The 17740-nt window shown below is 45.8% G+C and overlaps 1 protein-coding gene across 2 annotated transcripts in view; it reads right to left on the bottom strand.

The window, feature by feature from the left end:
* The window catches only part of LOC125323090 (CD2 associated protein), an 82072-nt gene extending 69909 nt beyond the window's left edge, over positions 1 to 12163 (bottom strand). The window contains exon 1 of one of the 2 annotated variants that reach the window (XM_048297681.1): positions 11937 to 12163. In XM_048297681.1, the coding sequence (XP_048153638.1) occupies positions 11937 to 11940 (4 nt within the window). In that variant the 5' untranslated portion in view covers positions 11941 to 12163. The remainder of the gene's footprint in view (positions 1 to 11936) is intronic. The other variant, XM_048297680.1, reaches the window with a different exon arrangement.
* Between the last annotated feature and the right edge of the window lie 5577 nt (positions 12164 to 17740).

The following is a 17740-nucleotide window of genomic DNA, read 5'->3' as shown; positions in this document are numbered from 1 at the left end:
TGATAGTAACACAACGATTGGTATTTGAAGAATTTGAGGAGGGATCAGAGGCCTTACAGGAGTTTATGAAAAGCTGTCTGGGGCAAGGGATACCAGTTGCTGCTGTCGGGAGACAAAGCAACTGGGGCAAGTTCATAGAAAGCCAACACTCATCCCTGCCATTCTCAACACGGTCATTTGAAGGAGTAGTTTGGATTTCAGAAACACAAAGGAAATACTCTTGATTGTTCCTACATATTCACAACTACAGGCATAATCCTGGGGACCCAACTACACACACAAAACAAAAAAAGTGAAATCAAGAGAAAGGAAGAGTCAGCAATATAACCTCAACTTTTTCAAACACTGAGGTCAGGATTTACCACTTCAGTCGCTCTTCAGAACTGAAAAACCAGGATACAGCAGTGAACAGCATGATCCAGCAACTCTATCTTGATGGAAAATCAGCATGGTCTCCTTGCTGCATGGAGATGGCAGGCTGTATCTTATTCTACTCTCAGCACATCTCCTGTTTCATAAACAGCTTTATTTCATCTGCTATTCATCCAGCCTGAGGCTTTCTGTTATTGGTTATCTATCAGGGCAAGTTTTCTTCTACAACCTACATATTAGAAGCTATTTACATTACAATCCATACATGTGCCTTATAGTTCTCTCTCAGGAAGGATGAAGCACTAAGACTGAAAGAGCAAACTCTCTTCCCACAAAATAAGCATCTAGTAAGATGAAGAGCACATGGAAATAAGAGGAAGCAATTTTATACACTCTTAATTGTGCTTTTACTTGACAACCCTATACAGTTAATTTACACACATAGCCCTATAGCACACAATGATTCAAGAAATGCCTTCAAGCTCTCCTCAAGCTGCAAAGGGTGTCAGCTGAGATAGTTTCCAATTCCCCTACCTCCTTGCACCACATCCTTACTCAGATACTGGTGTTGGGGTCCCTCCCCTGCCGTGTAGCCCTGGGAGAGGGGCCCTGAGGGCACAGACACGGGGCTTCCCTGTCCCTGCTCAGCCTCGTTCCCATTGGTTGGTTTGTGTTCCCTGCGCGGGCAGAAGGACCCTTGGTCCCGTGACTGGGACAGTTCCTGGGCAGAGCTCCGGCCATGCGGCTGGAGAAATAAACATCTCTGAAACAGCTATCAAGAATCTGTCTGTCCGTATATATTTCCTTTCCACGGGACTCCTGGTTTGATATATGCGTGTTGCAGGATCCCCACTGCAACAAATGGTGGAGATTTGTGAGCAGAACGATCCCCGATCCCTAAGCGACTGATTTGTGTGAGTAAACCCTGGAAACTTTGGATTCCTCTTCTTGGTTTTGCTTTGCTATTCCATATCTAAACTATGGAGGAACCGTGGGAAGACTCTTGGCTCTCAGAGCCGCATATGGACATTTATCTTAAACTTAAAATGATTCTTGAACAACGATTTGTAAATTTTAGCTTGATTCAAGCTCAAAAAGAACTGAAACACTTCCTGGCATGGTTGTTTAAGAACTTTTTCTATGTTTCTTGGGATTTAATTCTTACCAAGGGCTTTTGGAAAACCGTTTGGACACAGTTAATACTAGAGTCAAAATATATGCCGATGGAAGAATATTTTCGTGAATATTATTTAGTTACTGAGACTGTTGAGCAATGTCAGCTGTGTCCTGGCGAAGGGAAGCGTGGCACAGGGACCGTGCGGCCCAGGCCACGTGCACCGAGCGCTCTGCGAGCAGCAGCGAGGCAGTTCCCGCGCGCGGGCGGAGCCACGCGAGCCGCAGTGTCGGTGGCGGAGCGAGGTGCGGCGGGACCCGGCGGTGCCTGCCCGGCCGCGTGCAGCGCGTGGTGGAGCGAGCCCCGGGAACGCCCGGCCGAGAGGGGCGGCGCGCGGGCGGCGGCGGGCGGCGATGGCGGTGGAGCGGAGCCGCGCCCAGCCGAAACGCGCGCTGGAGCAGGGCGCGGGGGAGTCATCGCTCGGGGGGCCCGGCCGAGACGTGGGTGCAGCGCCCGGCAGCGGCAGCGAAGCTGCGACCAGAGGAGGCGACGCACGGAGAACTGAGCGGCGCGGCCCGGCCCGGCCCGCACAGCCCCGAACGCGACCCCGGGAAGAGCGCGCAGGCACCAGCAGCTCCGACAATTCCAACACGGGAGCGACCGAAAGAGAGAACAAAGACGCAGCGAGACAGAAAACAGCAGCCACTCGGAAAAAGGAAAAGATCATAGCAACTAAGACCTTAGGGATAGTAAAATGGTATAATGTTAAGCAAAATTATGGTTTTATAACAAGGTGTGACAACCAGCAAGACATATTCGTGCATAGAACTGCTATTAAAAAGAATAACCCTGAAAAATGCATCCCAAGCTTGGGAGATGGAGAGGTGGTGGAATTTAATATTGTACTAGGGAGAAAAGGGTTACAAGCATCGCAGGTCACTGGGCCTGATGGTGTTCCTGTAAAAGGCAGTATATATGCAAAAAATCGTAGTCATGTTAGAGAGTATCTCCATTGTAAGCCCCCCCTACAGTTTCCCTTTCCTAATCCCACCTTTCCCTTTTACCCTATGTCCTATTACCCCCAGTGTATTCCCAATCCGTTTTTTCATCCATGGTTTCCCTCACAAAACCATGCTTTTGCCAATTGTTTCCCCAAAAATCCCTTTCCAATGCCGAGTGGGGGATGAAAAGGGGGAGGGAAGAAGTTAAACCCTCTCCTGCCTCAGTTTCCCCACAAAGCATGCTCAGAGAATTCTGTCTCCCTTCTGTCAGCCCTAAGATGTTCCAGAGAATCTGTTTGGACATTTAAAGACTCAGGAGGGTGGCTTGTTTTGTTTTGAAACTGTTCTTGTTATGTTTATCCAGTTGTTTTCATTCTCCTTTTATTAAAATAAAACGGGTGAGGTGTTGGGGTCCCTCCCCTGCCGTGTAGCCCTGGGAGAGGGGCCCTGAGGGCACAGACACGGGGCTTCCCTGTCCCTGCTCAGCCTCGTTCCCATTGGTTGGTTTGTGTTCCCTGCGCGGGCAGAAGGACCCTTGGTCCCGTGACTGGAACAGTTCCTGGGCAGAGCCCCGGCCATGAGGCTGGAGAAATAAACATCTCTCTGAAACAGCTATCAAGAATCTGTCTGTCTATATATATTTCCTTTCCACGGGACTCCTGGTTTGATATATGCGTGTTGCAGTATCCCCACTGCAACATACTGGTAGGCTGTGAAAGCAGACCCTGTTATACTTAGGCTTCTTATAATGTGAATGTATCATTATAATGGTTTTTAGTATCATCTTCCCCTTCACAGAAACTCTCCTTCTGCTGAAGGATGAGGTCTACTTTCAGTAACACGCAGGCCAGGCAAAGGAAGCCCCATATTTCATTTTCAAGAGCAAAGCAGCACAGTTCATGGTAATTTATCCTTAATAAAAAGGCTACATTCTGCTGTTTGCACCTTTCAAGAAAATCTGCTGTCTCCTTATCTACCATACCCATGAGAGCGTGGGATTAACATATTTGCTTTTATCCTCATGACTACAAAAGCCTTGCTCACCTCAGCACTTCCACTGCCCCACGTGCAAAACAGCATCTCATTTCACCTGGCTCTAGAACAGCACTAACTCAGCTGAACACAGCACAAAACGTTGTTTGGGACACTGAGATTTCAAACAAACAGCGCATGGCCCACACTGCAGACACTCTCATGCAGCTTGCAAATCCTGCTAATTTTGTCAAGTCTTGTACCAGCATCTCTTCACAAAAGAATATTATTCACTTAACCTCTTTGGATGTGAAACAGACAATCTCTGCTTTTCAGGAACAACTCCTTTAGACACTTATAGAGGTCAGAGTTCTACAGTGAACTCTGTAGAGTTCCAAAAATCTGAGGCTAAAGAAGTGACCCTGCGTGGTCTCTCCCTACTCATTCCCATTTCACTACTTCTTCCCCTGTGTGGGTCTCACAGCTGTGCTGCTACAGGGCGTGTCGGTCTAGTCTGCTGCCAGATCAGCCAGCTGGTTCTCTTCCAGACAGATTCAACCCTGGCCAGTGTCTTAAACTACATCATTGCATGGACACATGATCACTAAACCTGCCAAAAGGGGAGATTAAAGACCACAGTGATATCTGCATCCTCTACGGGGTTGCCCATATCAAGAAATGATGGATATAGCATTCTCCTGGCAGTTTGTTCTAGCAGTTAGTAACTTCCCTGACAGAAACACTTAGATGTTAAAATGAGTGCAAAGAGCAATGTGATTTACCTCAGGTTTTAGGCAGGCTTATTGTTCTTAATCTTGTATTTACTGGTTTTTGATAGTACTAAATAAGCCAAACTCCATAAAAGCATTTAAATAATGAGAACGTTACAAGTCCAGCCCAACTGTAGAAAATCAGGATACAGAAAGACAGAGGCACATTTTTACATATTACTCAGTCTTCTTCTCAAAACATATATATTATTGAGGATAACCAAAACCAATATCCACAGAAATACAAAAGGCACCTCAGTAACAAGTTCTAGCTGTTTAGAAACTATTTTCTCTTTAAAGGTATTATTAAATCAATAAAAAATTGCAAATTAGAGGCACAGTTTAACAGGAACATTTGCCTGGCTTAAAATGCATTGGGGAGGATAAAAAAAAGCCCTTTAAAGATACAGAAAAAGAAAGATGTGAAAAAACCAGTTTGGTGAATTGTGAACACTTACGGAGAGCAATTAATATAGACACTCAGAAGAAACTTAAGAAATTTCAGAGTGAATCTAGTGCAAAGTAACCCAAAGTTAAAATGGAAAAGGAAAAACACTCTACATTCCCTGAAATTCAGTCCCATCCACTCTCTTGCCTGGGAGGTAAGGAGTGCAGCCAGAGTGAGGCCATCCAGCTTGCTGACAGGATGGCAAAGCTGGCACAGGAGTTTCTCCCCCACCAGCCAGCTCATCCCCTCACAGCAGGGCTCACAGCCACTGCAGCCAGGGCAAGCCAGACATAGGCACTGCACAGCTCGAGCCCTCTCTGGCAGCAGCCTGAAGTTATCTCTGAAGCACAGCCTGAAACTGCACCCACAGCATGACTTCAGGAGAAGGGAGATTATATGCAAAGCAGCCTTAAAACAAATCTGTTCATAGCTCAAGGTACAAGTTCAGAGTTAAGTGATGAGATTCTCCTTCACTTCATGAAACTAGTAGTTTTAATTCTTCAAGCAGCAAAGATGGAGACTCTTTTCCCTGCGTGCGAAAGATGCATTGAGAAGAAACAACTTGAAACATTCTGACAAGTTTGCTTTCATATTTTTCCTGGAAAATGAAGAAGCAGTGCAACTTTGGGAAATAAAAACACACTAAGAGGAATAAAGGTATACTGGTATGTTACCAATAAAGCCACAATTGAACTGAAGAGCCAAAACTGGAAGGCAAAAATTTCTATCAGGGCTAAGTTGACAACTGCTGTAAAAGTGCTGCAGCTGGTATCAGTGTCAGTAGCATCCTCACCCTCCTCCTGCAACCATGAGTCTCAGTTTCTGGACAGCCAGCCTGGTTGAAAGCTGATTCAGAAAGACAAGGAAGTTTCAGATTATTTGGTTCATACAAGCAAGGGAAGAGGAGAATACTCACTAGTCAGAGCTAATGAAGGCCGCGACTTTACTTCAGTGCCAGCTTCAAAAGATCAAACTATATCCACAGTCAAAAGTATCTGAGTAAGGCCAACCACTTAGTAATTTTACCAAAGAGGCAGAAACTGATGACTTAAGAGTCTTCTTTAAATAGCAAGTCAGGCAAGTTTCCAGGAACTCTAGCAAAACTGCCTTATTTAAAATTAAAGTAAAAATCATTAATAACTCCCATCCACAAAAATCTATTCACAGCTGTTGCAGAAGCAAAAATAATGAGATTGCCTAGCACTCCTTAATTCCAAAACCATTTGCCTCTAATAACAAAAAGTATCATGTTTATAGTGATTTATTTCCTGTTAAGAAACAGTGCAATCTTAAGCCATTTAAATAATTTAAAGCAACACTTCATCTAGTTGAAACAATGAAAGCAGTAACTTTCATTTTGAGTTTCTTTAACAATAATGTCAAATTTAAACTCAATTTGCAATCACAAAGCTCTTCAGCACTACGTGGAGAGCAACTGCAGCGCTCACCTGTAACAGCACAGGTCAGCACTGTGCAAACTGCTGAAATTAAAGGAAAATGCTTCATTTCTTTAATTATTCAAAATATTATGTTCTCATTTTTTCTGCTGAAAGCAACCCTGGCCGAATACAGATTTCACAGAATGTTCTGAGTCGGAAGGGACCCACAAGGATCATCAAGTCCAACTCTTAAATAAATGGCCCGTACAGGGATTGAACTCATAACCTTGGTGTTTTTAGCACCAGGCACTGACCAGCTGAGCAGGGTCACACGCATGTTATAGGCAATAAATATTCCTTTAAGAAAAGTGAATTTAATATTCTAAATTACCTCGTATTATACACTCTACAGTGTACATCACCCCAAAAGCAGAAATATTTAACTCATTTGGCAGACAGACACATACTGTGATTTTTCCTTCAGTCTGATTTAGGACTCTGGCAGTGGCAGGACTTAAATTTTTGTTCAAAAATATCTACAGTGCATCATTTTCTTTGTTCAATATTTCTGAAAAAGAAGTATTTCCTACTGATTGTATATGAAGAAAGTCAATTCTGCATGCAGGTAGTGCAATAAAACAAAATCCCACCCAAAACACTTGTTGCCATTAGTCAGAGAAAGTAAATAGCAGTGCTGGTGTCACATTATCTAAATGAAATCTGAAGATTATGCTGGGAAACGGGGAAATAATTTAGGGTAAAAAGACACTTACTAACATAGCAAGAGTTCACACCAGAAAAGAGGCAAATGGAAAGGCAGTTTTAGTGCTTCAGTCCTGCTGTCACCAGTGCACCAGGACAGCCACGGGTGATGCTCAAGCAGGGTTGTGCTTCCTCCACCACAGCACTGGGGAAATCTGTTTCTCATCACCCCACGCCCAAGGTAAGGGACAGCAAAGGCTAAGGCATCGCCTCCACCAAGAGCTGGGCACATTTTAGATCATCAAAATTCAGAGCAGAAACAAAAAGCAACATTATGGAAAAGTGTCAAGAAAGAAAAAGCTGAATGTAATTTAGCGACATTACAAAATATAATACAAAAAAAGACACCCACTTTAAAAGGAGCAGAAGAAAAAGGCTAAACCCCTGTGGTGGACCAGAGACACATTTTAAGTGCCCAGGTGGCAACCGCAGCTGCTAGAAATCGCTACAGCCCAGACCTACTCACAACAAATTTCACCTGATTGACTTACCCACTTCTGTCAAGATGATTTTAGTCACTTTAAGCATTGTCATTGCTGCTCTCTCCTAAAACATCATTTTTATCAAGCTAGGTTAGGGAACTACGAGACCAGCATTCATATGTGACAGCATCTCCAAGGAAGCAAAATGAATGGGAAGAGCAGAGCTGTGACAGCCAGAGCGGGGCAGACCAGGCAGCCACCTCACTTAGCCCCAGACAGCACAGTGTGCCCAACCACACGTTTCCTGTGTTTATGCAACAAAAACCCACTAAGAAAAAAAACCCAAGCAGAGGCAGACAATGGAGAAAGCCAGTGAAGGTGAGGAGAATTCAAGGGCAAAGTCCTACCCAGCTGAAAATAAATCTCTTAAGAACTGTTAGAAAAACAAAAGAAACCAAGACAGCAAAAATAAAACTGCACCCCTACACTAAGTTAACTCTTGAATAACATGAAAAACTCTCCTAAACAAGACGAAAACACAATCAAGACTAAAATAACCCTCCAGTAAAGGTGACCAGCACCTGGAATGACTGGCACATGACTAAAGTAGATGTACAGAGACTTCTCAGTATGAAGCCACACCAGACAATCACCCACCATTTTTCAAAAATACAATGGAGTCTGGCAGAACAAAGAGCAATTTTAGGGCAAAAAAAACCTCACACTGAAAGGACATATTTCCCCCACACATTCCCATACATGTTAAACAGAGACTCCCACTGTCACAAACAGAGGTGCTTGGCAAAAGCCACCAGGTTCTTTTGTGCCCATTAGAGATGGACAACCAGGGACTTGAACTATCTATAAAAAAGCTCTGGTGAAACCACAAACACCTCTGAGAAAGTTAATAAATTACTAACTGCCAGACTAGGGGTCTTTATTAAAAGAAAAGAAAGAAAAAAAATCGTTCCACTACAAACCTGCTTTCCGTATCATCCTTTTCCTCCCTAACTGTCCCACAGTCAGGACTCTCAGCACAGCAGCTCTTACATTCTTGGGGAAAACAAAATGGCAAGAGCTGAGCTGACAGAATTTCTAGCACCTTTTGATGGGATTTCTGCTCTGTCTAGACCCAAAGTCAGGATCCATCAACTCTTCCCAGTTACTGTAATTCGGTTTCCCCGTAGCTTAGGCACATATCTTCCAGAGGTCAATTTTACATCACCCTCTCTTGCAGTTTTGTCTACAATAAAGAAAATGGTAGTAAGAAACCACTTTGCTAACTACTACTAGTACAGTTGGTCAATATCAGGCTCATCAAGCACCTGAGTACAGAAGGGTTTCACAACCTGAACTTTTGATTAAGTCACTTTACTCTACAATAAGATCTGAGTAAAGTTCAACTGCATGTCCCATCTTACATATTTCTTGGTAAAAACACTGGCAGAAGGACTCTTCATCTATTCTATCCCATTTGCTTGGGGGTGTATGGAGTAGATTTTTGGGTTTTTAGAGGGGGCTTGTTCTGTGAAGGTTTTTTGTTTGTTTTTGAATTGAAGAACAAATCCTGAAGTCATGTTCTAACAGGTTGTTGGAATGTTACTGGTGAATACTGAAACTGCCGCTGTCTCCATGACAATATGCTACAAGTATGCAGTCTGCCTACAAAAACCTTATCGATTGTTTTTTGTTGCCAACATGGAGCTGAAGTAAGCAGAAGGTTTCACACAAGTTTAATGTCTGATGAACTTACTCCGTAGACCAAATATATTTTTACTTATTCTGTTGGCAATGAAGAAGTATATCTGGCTTTTTAAAGTATTCCAAAATCATAAATTTTTCTGAAGATCAAATGTAGCAAATTCAAATGTACTAACACATGGGAACCACAAATGAAAGTCTCCAGAAATTTCTGGAAATAAAGAAGATGGGGAGGATGCATATAGCTAAGAAGATACTGACAGACGTTCGGTGGATTGCAGTGTTCCACCATGGCAATTCATCAGCTGCTGCTGGAACATTTCCTTCCTAGTTATAAAGCCATATGACAATTAGCTGGACACTGCAAATTTAGCTAAGCTTTCCTGTTAAGTGCAAGCTGCAGTCATACCATTTATCGATTATAACTAGGAAAATTATCCGTTATTGAGCCATAGAAGTAAACTGGACAGATGTTACAATGCACTGATACACACAGCTCTACCTCTTTTCAAGTGACTATCAACCCAAAACAGCAAAAGACAATTCAATCAAATAAAGTCTTTTCCCCCTAGAACATCTGAATGCATTTTTTCCCTGTAATCTGTTTATCAAGCTGTTTCTAGAGTCATACACACGATTAATCAAGTGCAGAAGGCAAAGAATTATAGTGACAGGGCTCAAGGGTGTCGCTGGGCATTACCAGTAACTTTATATGGTCTTCTGTGTGTCACCTCTGATCACATCCCCCTCCCCATCCTTCAGACACCTGAACAACATGTGCTCTTGGAACATTAATTTCCAGCTACCAAAAGAACATGAAAGAACTTGTTTCCAAGGCATTCTGTACTTCTGCCCTTCTTTTGGTTTCTCCAGAGTCATACTGGCCTGTTCTTACTTCTCCATAAATTTCCAAAACCCGTGAGTTCATCAAAGATACCTCAACGCTCCCCTCTAAGCCACCTCTTACACATAAAATCCCTTCCACAAGCTGACATAAAAGACAAACAATCTCTTATCAAGAGCCAGCTCTACCATGACGCCAGTAATAAAATAATCAGCTAATGACTTCTCAAGGTAAATTGTGAGGCACCCCCTAAATACATTGAGTGCAAAGCAAGCTACAGTTACTTCTTGTTTTTCTCTTATTTTCAGTGATGTTTTATTGTACATTCTCCACCTCTTTTGACCACAAGAAAGAAATACTTGGAAACCGGAATAAAGGACACCACCTTCAGAGAAAATCCGTTTAAAAGGCCCTGGGATTATTCTGCAATCCTTTCTAGAGCTTGGCCACTGTCCTAGCAGGAACTGTTCTATAACTGCACATACACACAAATTGTTATGGTAATAAATAACCCATGCAACAGCAATACTTGACACAGTGTGTGCACCCACTCAGTTCAGTCATCTCTGGAGCAGTAGTAACATGCTCATTACTGTCAACAGAAGAGTATTTCCTTTAGAAAAGGAAACTTAAGGACAAAAATACACAAAACCACATCATACAATAATCATATACAATTATGAACTGGACTCAGTCCTTTTACAGTATTCCTAACTACATTAATAGAGTATACTAAGTATTTTAATAACCCAAACCTACCATATGTCAATCCTGAGGTACTTCTCATTTCCGCATTGCAGCCTTAGTTCAATATGTTTAATTAACACACTAAGCCTTTATGCGTTAGGAACTATCATCACAGGCCACTACAATGACCTGGGCAGACATTTCTCACTTGCAAATAAGACAATGCAGCCCAAAAATAAATAAAAAACAAGTCTTACCTATTCTGAATGATTACAAAAAGCATCAAAAAGTGAGATGTTTGGTTTCTACCAGAATTTAAAACACTAATTTCATTTTATATTTTCAGATTTAATTTTAAGTGTGCTTTGACCACGTAAGACAACTTCCACTGAGACGAACACACTGAAAGCAGATCCTGATAATCAGCAGAACACCAGCCAGGAGGAGCGTTCCTCGCTTCACTAACGGCACGTTTGATCTGCACACTCTGAATTTCTTCATTTTTCGACACAACGGGGAGGCAGAAAAGCTATCCAAAACCCAGGTATCCTTCCACTTAAAAAGCTTTACTCCCGTTCTGACGCAGCATGTTTGCACACAGCAGCATAAGCACACACGACACTGAAGCCACTGCCACCTGCGCCCGTGCACACACACCCTCCTCGAGTACCCCGGTGTTACACAGCACAGCAGAGCAGGGGGTACTGCACGGGTGGAAATATCAGAGACAGACAAAATAATCCACGCACCGTTTTGGAGGCCAGTGGGGTCCGAAGTCTCTATAAAGGGGGAGTCACTGTAAGCAAAGAGGGCTCTCAAGAGTGGCGACTAAGTCACTCGTTCATACTTCCCTATGCCGACGCTACATTAAAAACCAGACCCATCACAACTGACTGTTTCCAGTGTGAACCTGAACTGGCGCATCCTGAACATAGGAACACTCCGAGTCGGTTTACACTCCCTCTCTTTAAAACACAGTGACTGCCTCTCGCCTTGGTGGAGAAATGGGCGAAGGCGCAGCTCAAACTCACGCTGAGTTGAGGGGAAAAAAAAAATGCGAAAGAGCTGGATTTAACCATAAAAACTTTTATGCTCCACCAAGCCACTCCCCTCCAAGCAGCACGGAGCACTGCTGTACACCTCGCTCTCCCCACCGAAACCCGCGGAACCCCCCGCGCCTCCTCCCGGCCCGGGCCTCTCCGCAGCCCCCCGGGACCGGCCGGGCGGGACGGAGCGGCCCCGGCCTCTCCCAGGAGGGAGCGCTCACCGAGCACCTGCCGCACTCGCCGGGCCCGGCAGCTCCTCCACCGGCCCCCGGGTACCGGCACTGCTCCCGCCCCGGGCACCTCGGGAGCAGCCCCGGGACCCGCGCGTCCGCGCCCTGCCCTCAGACAAAGGCGGCGAAGGCGACCCCGGAGAAGCGGGAAGAGGGGCCGGTTCCGCCGCCCTCCCCGCCGCGCTCACCCATGCTGCGCCCGCCCGCCCGCCCGGGCTCGGCGGAGCGGCTCCGGGTCCCGCCGACGCGCTCAAGCCGGGCACTGCGGCTCCATCCGTGGCGCTACGGGCGTGGAAGGGGCGGCTCCGAGCCGCGGGTGGCCCGGAGCAGAGGGGCCACTCGCCCGTCCGGTCCCGCCCGGTCCGGTGCCGCCGCTCCCGCCACCGCCGCCTCAGCCGAGCTCGGGCACCGGCGGCTCCGCCCCGCCCACCGCGGGGGGCGCCAAGTCCCGCGAGAGCCACGCGCCGCCACCGCCCCCACGCCGTTGCCAGGCGGGGGTGACGTCACCGCCCGGGCCCCGCCCCCACGGGGAACTGGCCCCGCCCCGGGACCGCCCCTCAGGACGCGGTCCGCCCCCCGCAGGACACGGTCCGCCCCGCAGGACACGGTCCGCCCCCCTCAGGACGCGGTCCGCCCCGCAGGACGCGGTCCGCCCCCCTCAGGACGCGGTCCGCCCCCCAGGACACGGTCCGCCCCTCAGGACGCGGTCCGCCCCTCAGGACGCGGTCCGCCCCCCAGGACACGGTCCGCCCCTCAGGACGCGGTCCGCCCCTCAGGACACGGTCCGCCCCTCAGGACGCGGTCCGCCCCGCAGGACACGGTCCGCCCTTCAGGACGCGGTCCGCCCTTCAGGACGCGGTCCGCCCCTCAGGACGCGGTCCGCCCCCGGCACCGCTCTGGCGTCGCGCCCTCCTTACCCCCTCCTCACCTCCTCCTCACCCACCTCGCCAGACCCCCTTCGGCCCTCTCATCAGGCCCTCAGCTCTCCTCTCATCACTGCCCTCATTATAACCCCCTCCTCATAACCCCCTCCCAGCTCTGTCATCACCTCCCGTTCAGCCTTGTCATAGCCCCTCACAGCCCTCTCATAACCCCCTCAGAGCCCCTTCATCACTCCCCTCACTTCCCCTCACAATTCCTTCACCAATCCCCTCACAGCCCCTTCATCAGCCTCCTCATCACTCCCCTCAGCACCCCTCTCACATCCCTCTCAGCCCCCTTCACACAATCACAGAATCACAGAATGGGTCAGGTTGGAAGGGACCATAGTGGTTCCACCTCTCTGCTCAAGCAGAACTACCCAGAGCACATGGCACAGGATTGTGTCCAGACAGTTCTGGAATATCTCCAGTGAGGGAGACTCCACACACTTTCTGTTCCAGTGTTTGGTCACTGCACAGTAAAGAAGTTCTTCCTCATGTTCAGGTGGAACTTGCTGGACATCAGTTCCTGCCCCTTCTTGTGCCATTTCTGGGCCCCACAAAGCAGAGCCTGGTCCCTGCTCTGAGCCCTCCCTGCAGATGCTGGCAGATGCGGGTGAGGTCCCCCTCTCAGCTGTCTCTTCTTGAGGCTCAACAGCCCCAGCCCCCCTCAGCCTTTCCTTGTAAGAGACGTGTTCCACTCCATTATCTCCATAGTCTCCACTAGACTCACTTCAGGAACTCCATATCTCTCACAGAGCCCAGAACAGAACACAGCACTCCCGATGTGCCTCAGCAGGACTGAGCAGAGGTGCAGGATCACCTCCCTGGCCTGCTGGCAATGCTCTTCCTAATGCACACACGATTCCTTTCACCTTCTTGGCCTCAAGAGCTTATAAACAGCACCGTCCCCCTCACCACTCCCTTCACTGCTGGTGCCACCCCACATACCTGCCCTGCTTCCCAGCACAAAGCCCTCCTCTTCCCCTAGGTCTGGAGCACAAGTCTTATGAGGAAATGCTGAGGCAGAGGAGGGGGCTCAGCTTGGAGCTTTTCACAGAAAAGGTGATTACACACTGAAATGGGCAGCTCGGAGACAGCAGTGACCATCCCTGTAGCGATGTCCAGCGAAGGCTGGACGTGGCACTTTAGTGCCAGGCTCTCCCTGACATGGTGCTGTCTGGTCGCAGGTTGGACTGGATGATCTGGGAAGTCTTTTCCAACCTAACCATCCCCTTGGCCAATGTCATTTACATCACGCACGTGTTTGTGGGCTTGTGCACTGATTCTGAAGAGTTTATACTGTAGGGGTATTTTTTGTTGGGTGAGGGTTTTTTTACTTCAGATGCATGTAGGAAAGTGCTCCAAGCTATATCAGGCTGCCACTGTTTAGGTTTTTGTGGGAAACTCAGGAATGAGTGAAACGACTACTTAGAACTGAAGCGATTTAAAGAAAAAACCGTGACCCTGAGGCCAAAAGGACAAGTAAACATGGTCTGGTTTTGATGAAAATCAGGGAATATAACACAGCAGGGCTCTCTGAAATGAAAATATTTCCTCTTCCTTGCTGCAGACATTCTTTTATGAGTGGTTCCAAATGAGCCGTTTCAGCCAAGCTCAGGACAAAATTAGCCTGAAAAGAATGTCAAGTATTTCCAGAAGTCAGCTTTTGCTTAGCATCTTTCTCATGGCACACAAACAGAAAATGAGTCAGATAATGAGCACTAAAGACAAAATGTGCAGTCCGAGTGTATAAACAAGCATATATCACATTCTATTATGGTATTTTATCTGCTTCACCATACTTTGAGGCAGATGCTTCCATTTTTTTCAACTGCAGAACTGGGAATGTACAAGTCATAGTCAGAATTTCCTTGAAGCAGGGGCAGTGTTTTGCTCATAAATGGCCCCATGATGCTCCCCTTAAAAGGAGAATCTATGTTTTATAAAACTACAACCTCCCCACACCCCCAGGTTTGCAGTACTTAATAAGAAGAGGAGGTTTGGGACAGAAAGAAAACATCAGCCTTAGAGTCGGAAGTCCTTCCCAATAAAAATTCAGAAAATAACTTCCATGAGGATGAATTATCCTCATCTGTCTGCTGTATCAGTTTTTTCCACTTCCTTTGTACAGCTACATGCTAAAAAAAGAAAGATACAGGATGAGAGGAATTACAAATTTGCTCTGATGTAGCAGTTTTTACTTTTTTAAACTCTGCCACAAAGCTAAGTGTACATGAAGAAGAGATGAGAAATAAAATGTCCATAGTGTACATGTTTACAGAGGCATTGAAGGAGCTCCATGTAGCCTTCTTTCTGGAAGCTGGTCTGAACTAGGGCCAAATCTCATTCCAGTTCATATTCATTCATGCTGACATAAAGCTGCCTTTGCCCTTCCCTTCAGCCTAAAACAAGCTGGAGAGCAAAGCCCTGGTTCTTGGTTCTTACGTTGTGGACAGGTAAGATACCAGCTTTGTGAACTTCTGTTTTATTTCAACATGCCTTGGTAACTCTGGCCAGGGCTGGCTCAAAGCTTCTTAGCTGCCTGAGTACAAAACCTGAGTTTTATTCCAAGTCCATCTGCTCTGATGACAAGACACCAGCATCCACTGGTCCTGTGCTTCAGCTTCCATCCTCTTTCCAGTAGCAGTGAGGCAGAAATGGGAGCCCCTGTGGCTGCTGAGCCCAAGCGTCTCTCTCTCTGTGTGACTGCCTGCGGTGCTGCTGAATCCATCACCTGCAGCCTGTGCTGTTTTCTGTCTAAAGCTGGGCTGTGGGCTGTGAGGTGTGTGGCACTGGCAGTTGTGTCTGCCTCACGCTTCGTTGAGTTTGACAAGACTTCACGGCACTGAGGTTTGCAAAAGTGCAAGAGTCTGCTCATGTGTGACTCAGAGCAGCACAGGAACCCGTATTTAGCATTCTCATATGAGTTGACAATTATAATACATGTAAAGAAAATACATCTGTGCCAGACTATTGACTACTTTCACTCAGCTGTTAAATCACGTGACTACTTCATTTCTTTTCTCTATGCTCTGTCTGGTGGCATGTCCTAAATGCATACTTACCGAAAATTGCCTTTTAAATCACCTACAATGAGTTCCTTCCTCATTTTCTACTTCAGTAAAAGCTGAAAAATTTAATGAGCCATTTTCCCTTGGATATTAGGCAATAATTGGTATTTATGCAATCCTTTGAAAATAGTTTTACTCATATATAGATATACAGGGAACACTGGCTCTTGCTTTTTATTCAGACCTTCCTTTCAGTTCAAGGTGTAGAGAATTGATATTCTAACTCTATGGAATTATAAAAGTGCGTATTTGTTTCAAAGTATTTTCAAATCCAACTAGGTTCCACAAAATAACACAATCTTCTCACAAATTTGTTCAACAAAACTTTTAAAAATGAAATATTAGCATTTTAAGTGTTTTATGATTGAGCTTAATGGAATTTCTGAATTTCTAGCTTACTTTTGAGAGGAAGAATTGTGACATACTTGCAGATCAAGATAGTATCTACTGTTAACGTCAGTAGCTGCTATAATTTTATTTTACAAGAGAGATCATTATATAGTTCCTGCTATGCAGGTTTATAACACAAGGTAAGAATGATACAATTTGTCACCACTGGAGCTGATTTGTTTTCTCTCACAAAAAAAACTAGTAATAGTGAGACTCTTTCCCTAGTACTGCTACAGTGAATATTTCATTTGACCTCTTTTGCCACTGTGGTCATCTTAAAATTACTCCATTATTTCCAAATAAAGAAACCTAAACCAGGAACTTTTAAAGCTTCTCTCTAGAGTGCAAAAAATAAAGGAACTGATTTTTTTTGCCCAAAAAAACAAATGTGTGTCAGCCGTTACCACACAGTGGTTTCATGCACATTTGAGTGGCACATGCACTGTAATAATTGTACATTCCCCTTTAACCAAATGGTTTGCTCCCAAACATTCCAGCTGAGTTGATTTTTCATGCTTTTAATTCTCTAATGCATTTATCATTCCAGCAACTTCTTGCACAATGATATCCAAAAATTGACTGGAAGCAAACAGCCTCTAGCACTGAGGAGTTAAACAGTCTGGATTGTAAAATTTCGCCTTTTCAGCAGCAGTTCCTGCTGGGTAACAACACTACTGAAATATACGATTGGGTTGAGAAGTTTAGAAATTATTTGGATGAGCAAACTCCCTCTGCTGGTTTGAAACAGCAGCAGATATATTTCATTTAAAAACGTGCAAACTGTGGGAAAATATTCATTCAACACACACAGTACTTTTCCCTTTACTGCATACCCAGTGAAGAGTGAATCTGGTTACTCCACAGAAGGAGGCAGGACTCTTATAAAAAAAAAAGAGAGAAAATATAAAAACACAGAGCAGTTCTTTTGTAAATAAAGATTGAATCAAAATGCAGATTTTCAAGCAAGGGGAAAAAGAAGCTTGCATACTAATACTGAACCTATTTTTTTTTACCTGCTGTGGAGGCAGTTGCATGGAGGATGTCCAGAGAAGGGAACAGAGCTGGGGAAGGAGCACAAGTCTGATGAGGAGCAGCTGAGGGAGCTGGGGGGACTCAGCCTGAAGGAAAGGAGGCTCAGGGGGGACCTTCTCACTCTCTACAACTCCCTGACAGGAGGGTGCAGCCAAGTAGGGGGTGGACATAACAAGAGGAAATGGCCTCAAGCTGTGCCAGGGGATGTTCAGACTGACATCAGGAAAAATTTAGGCAGTGAAAGGGTTGTCAAGCACTGGAATGGGCTGCCCAGGGGGTTGTGGAGTCACCATCCCTGGAACTCTTCAAGGAAGAGTGGATGTGGCACTCAGTGCTTTGGTTTAGTTGTCATGGTGGTGTACAGTCAAAGGTTGGACTCAATGATCTCAGGGGTCTTTACCAACTTTAATGATTCTCAGATTCTATCATTATTCAAAGAAGCAAAGCAAACTTTGTTCTCCCTGCTCTTCCTACCCACTGCAGACACCCCATTAAGGGGCATCTTAGCAGCTACACGGGGTCACAGGCTGGATCCCCTGAGTACAGCACAGCTCCTTCCAGCCAGGCCAAGAGCAA

This window comes from Corvus hawaiiensis, chromosome 3 (assembly GCF_020740725.1).
Source record: "Corvus hawaiiensis isolate bCorHaw1 chromosome 3, bCorHaw1.pri.cur, whole genome shotgun sequence".
Taxonomy (NCBI): domain Eukaryota; kingdom Metazoa; phylum Chordata; class Aves; order Passeriformes; family Corvidae; genus Corvus; species Corvus hawaiiensis.
This window is presented reverse-complemented; position numbering and strand designations above follow the sequence as displayed.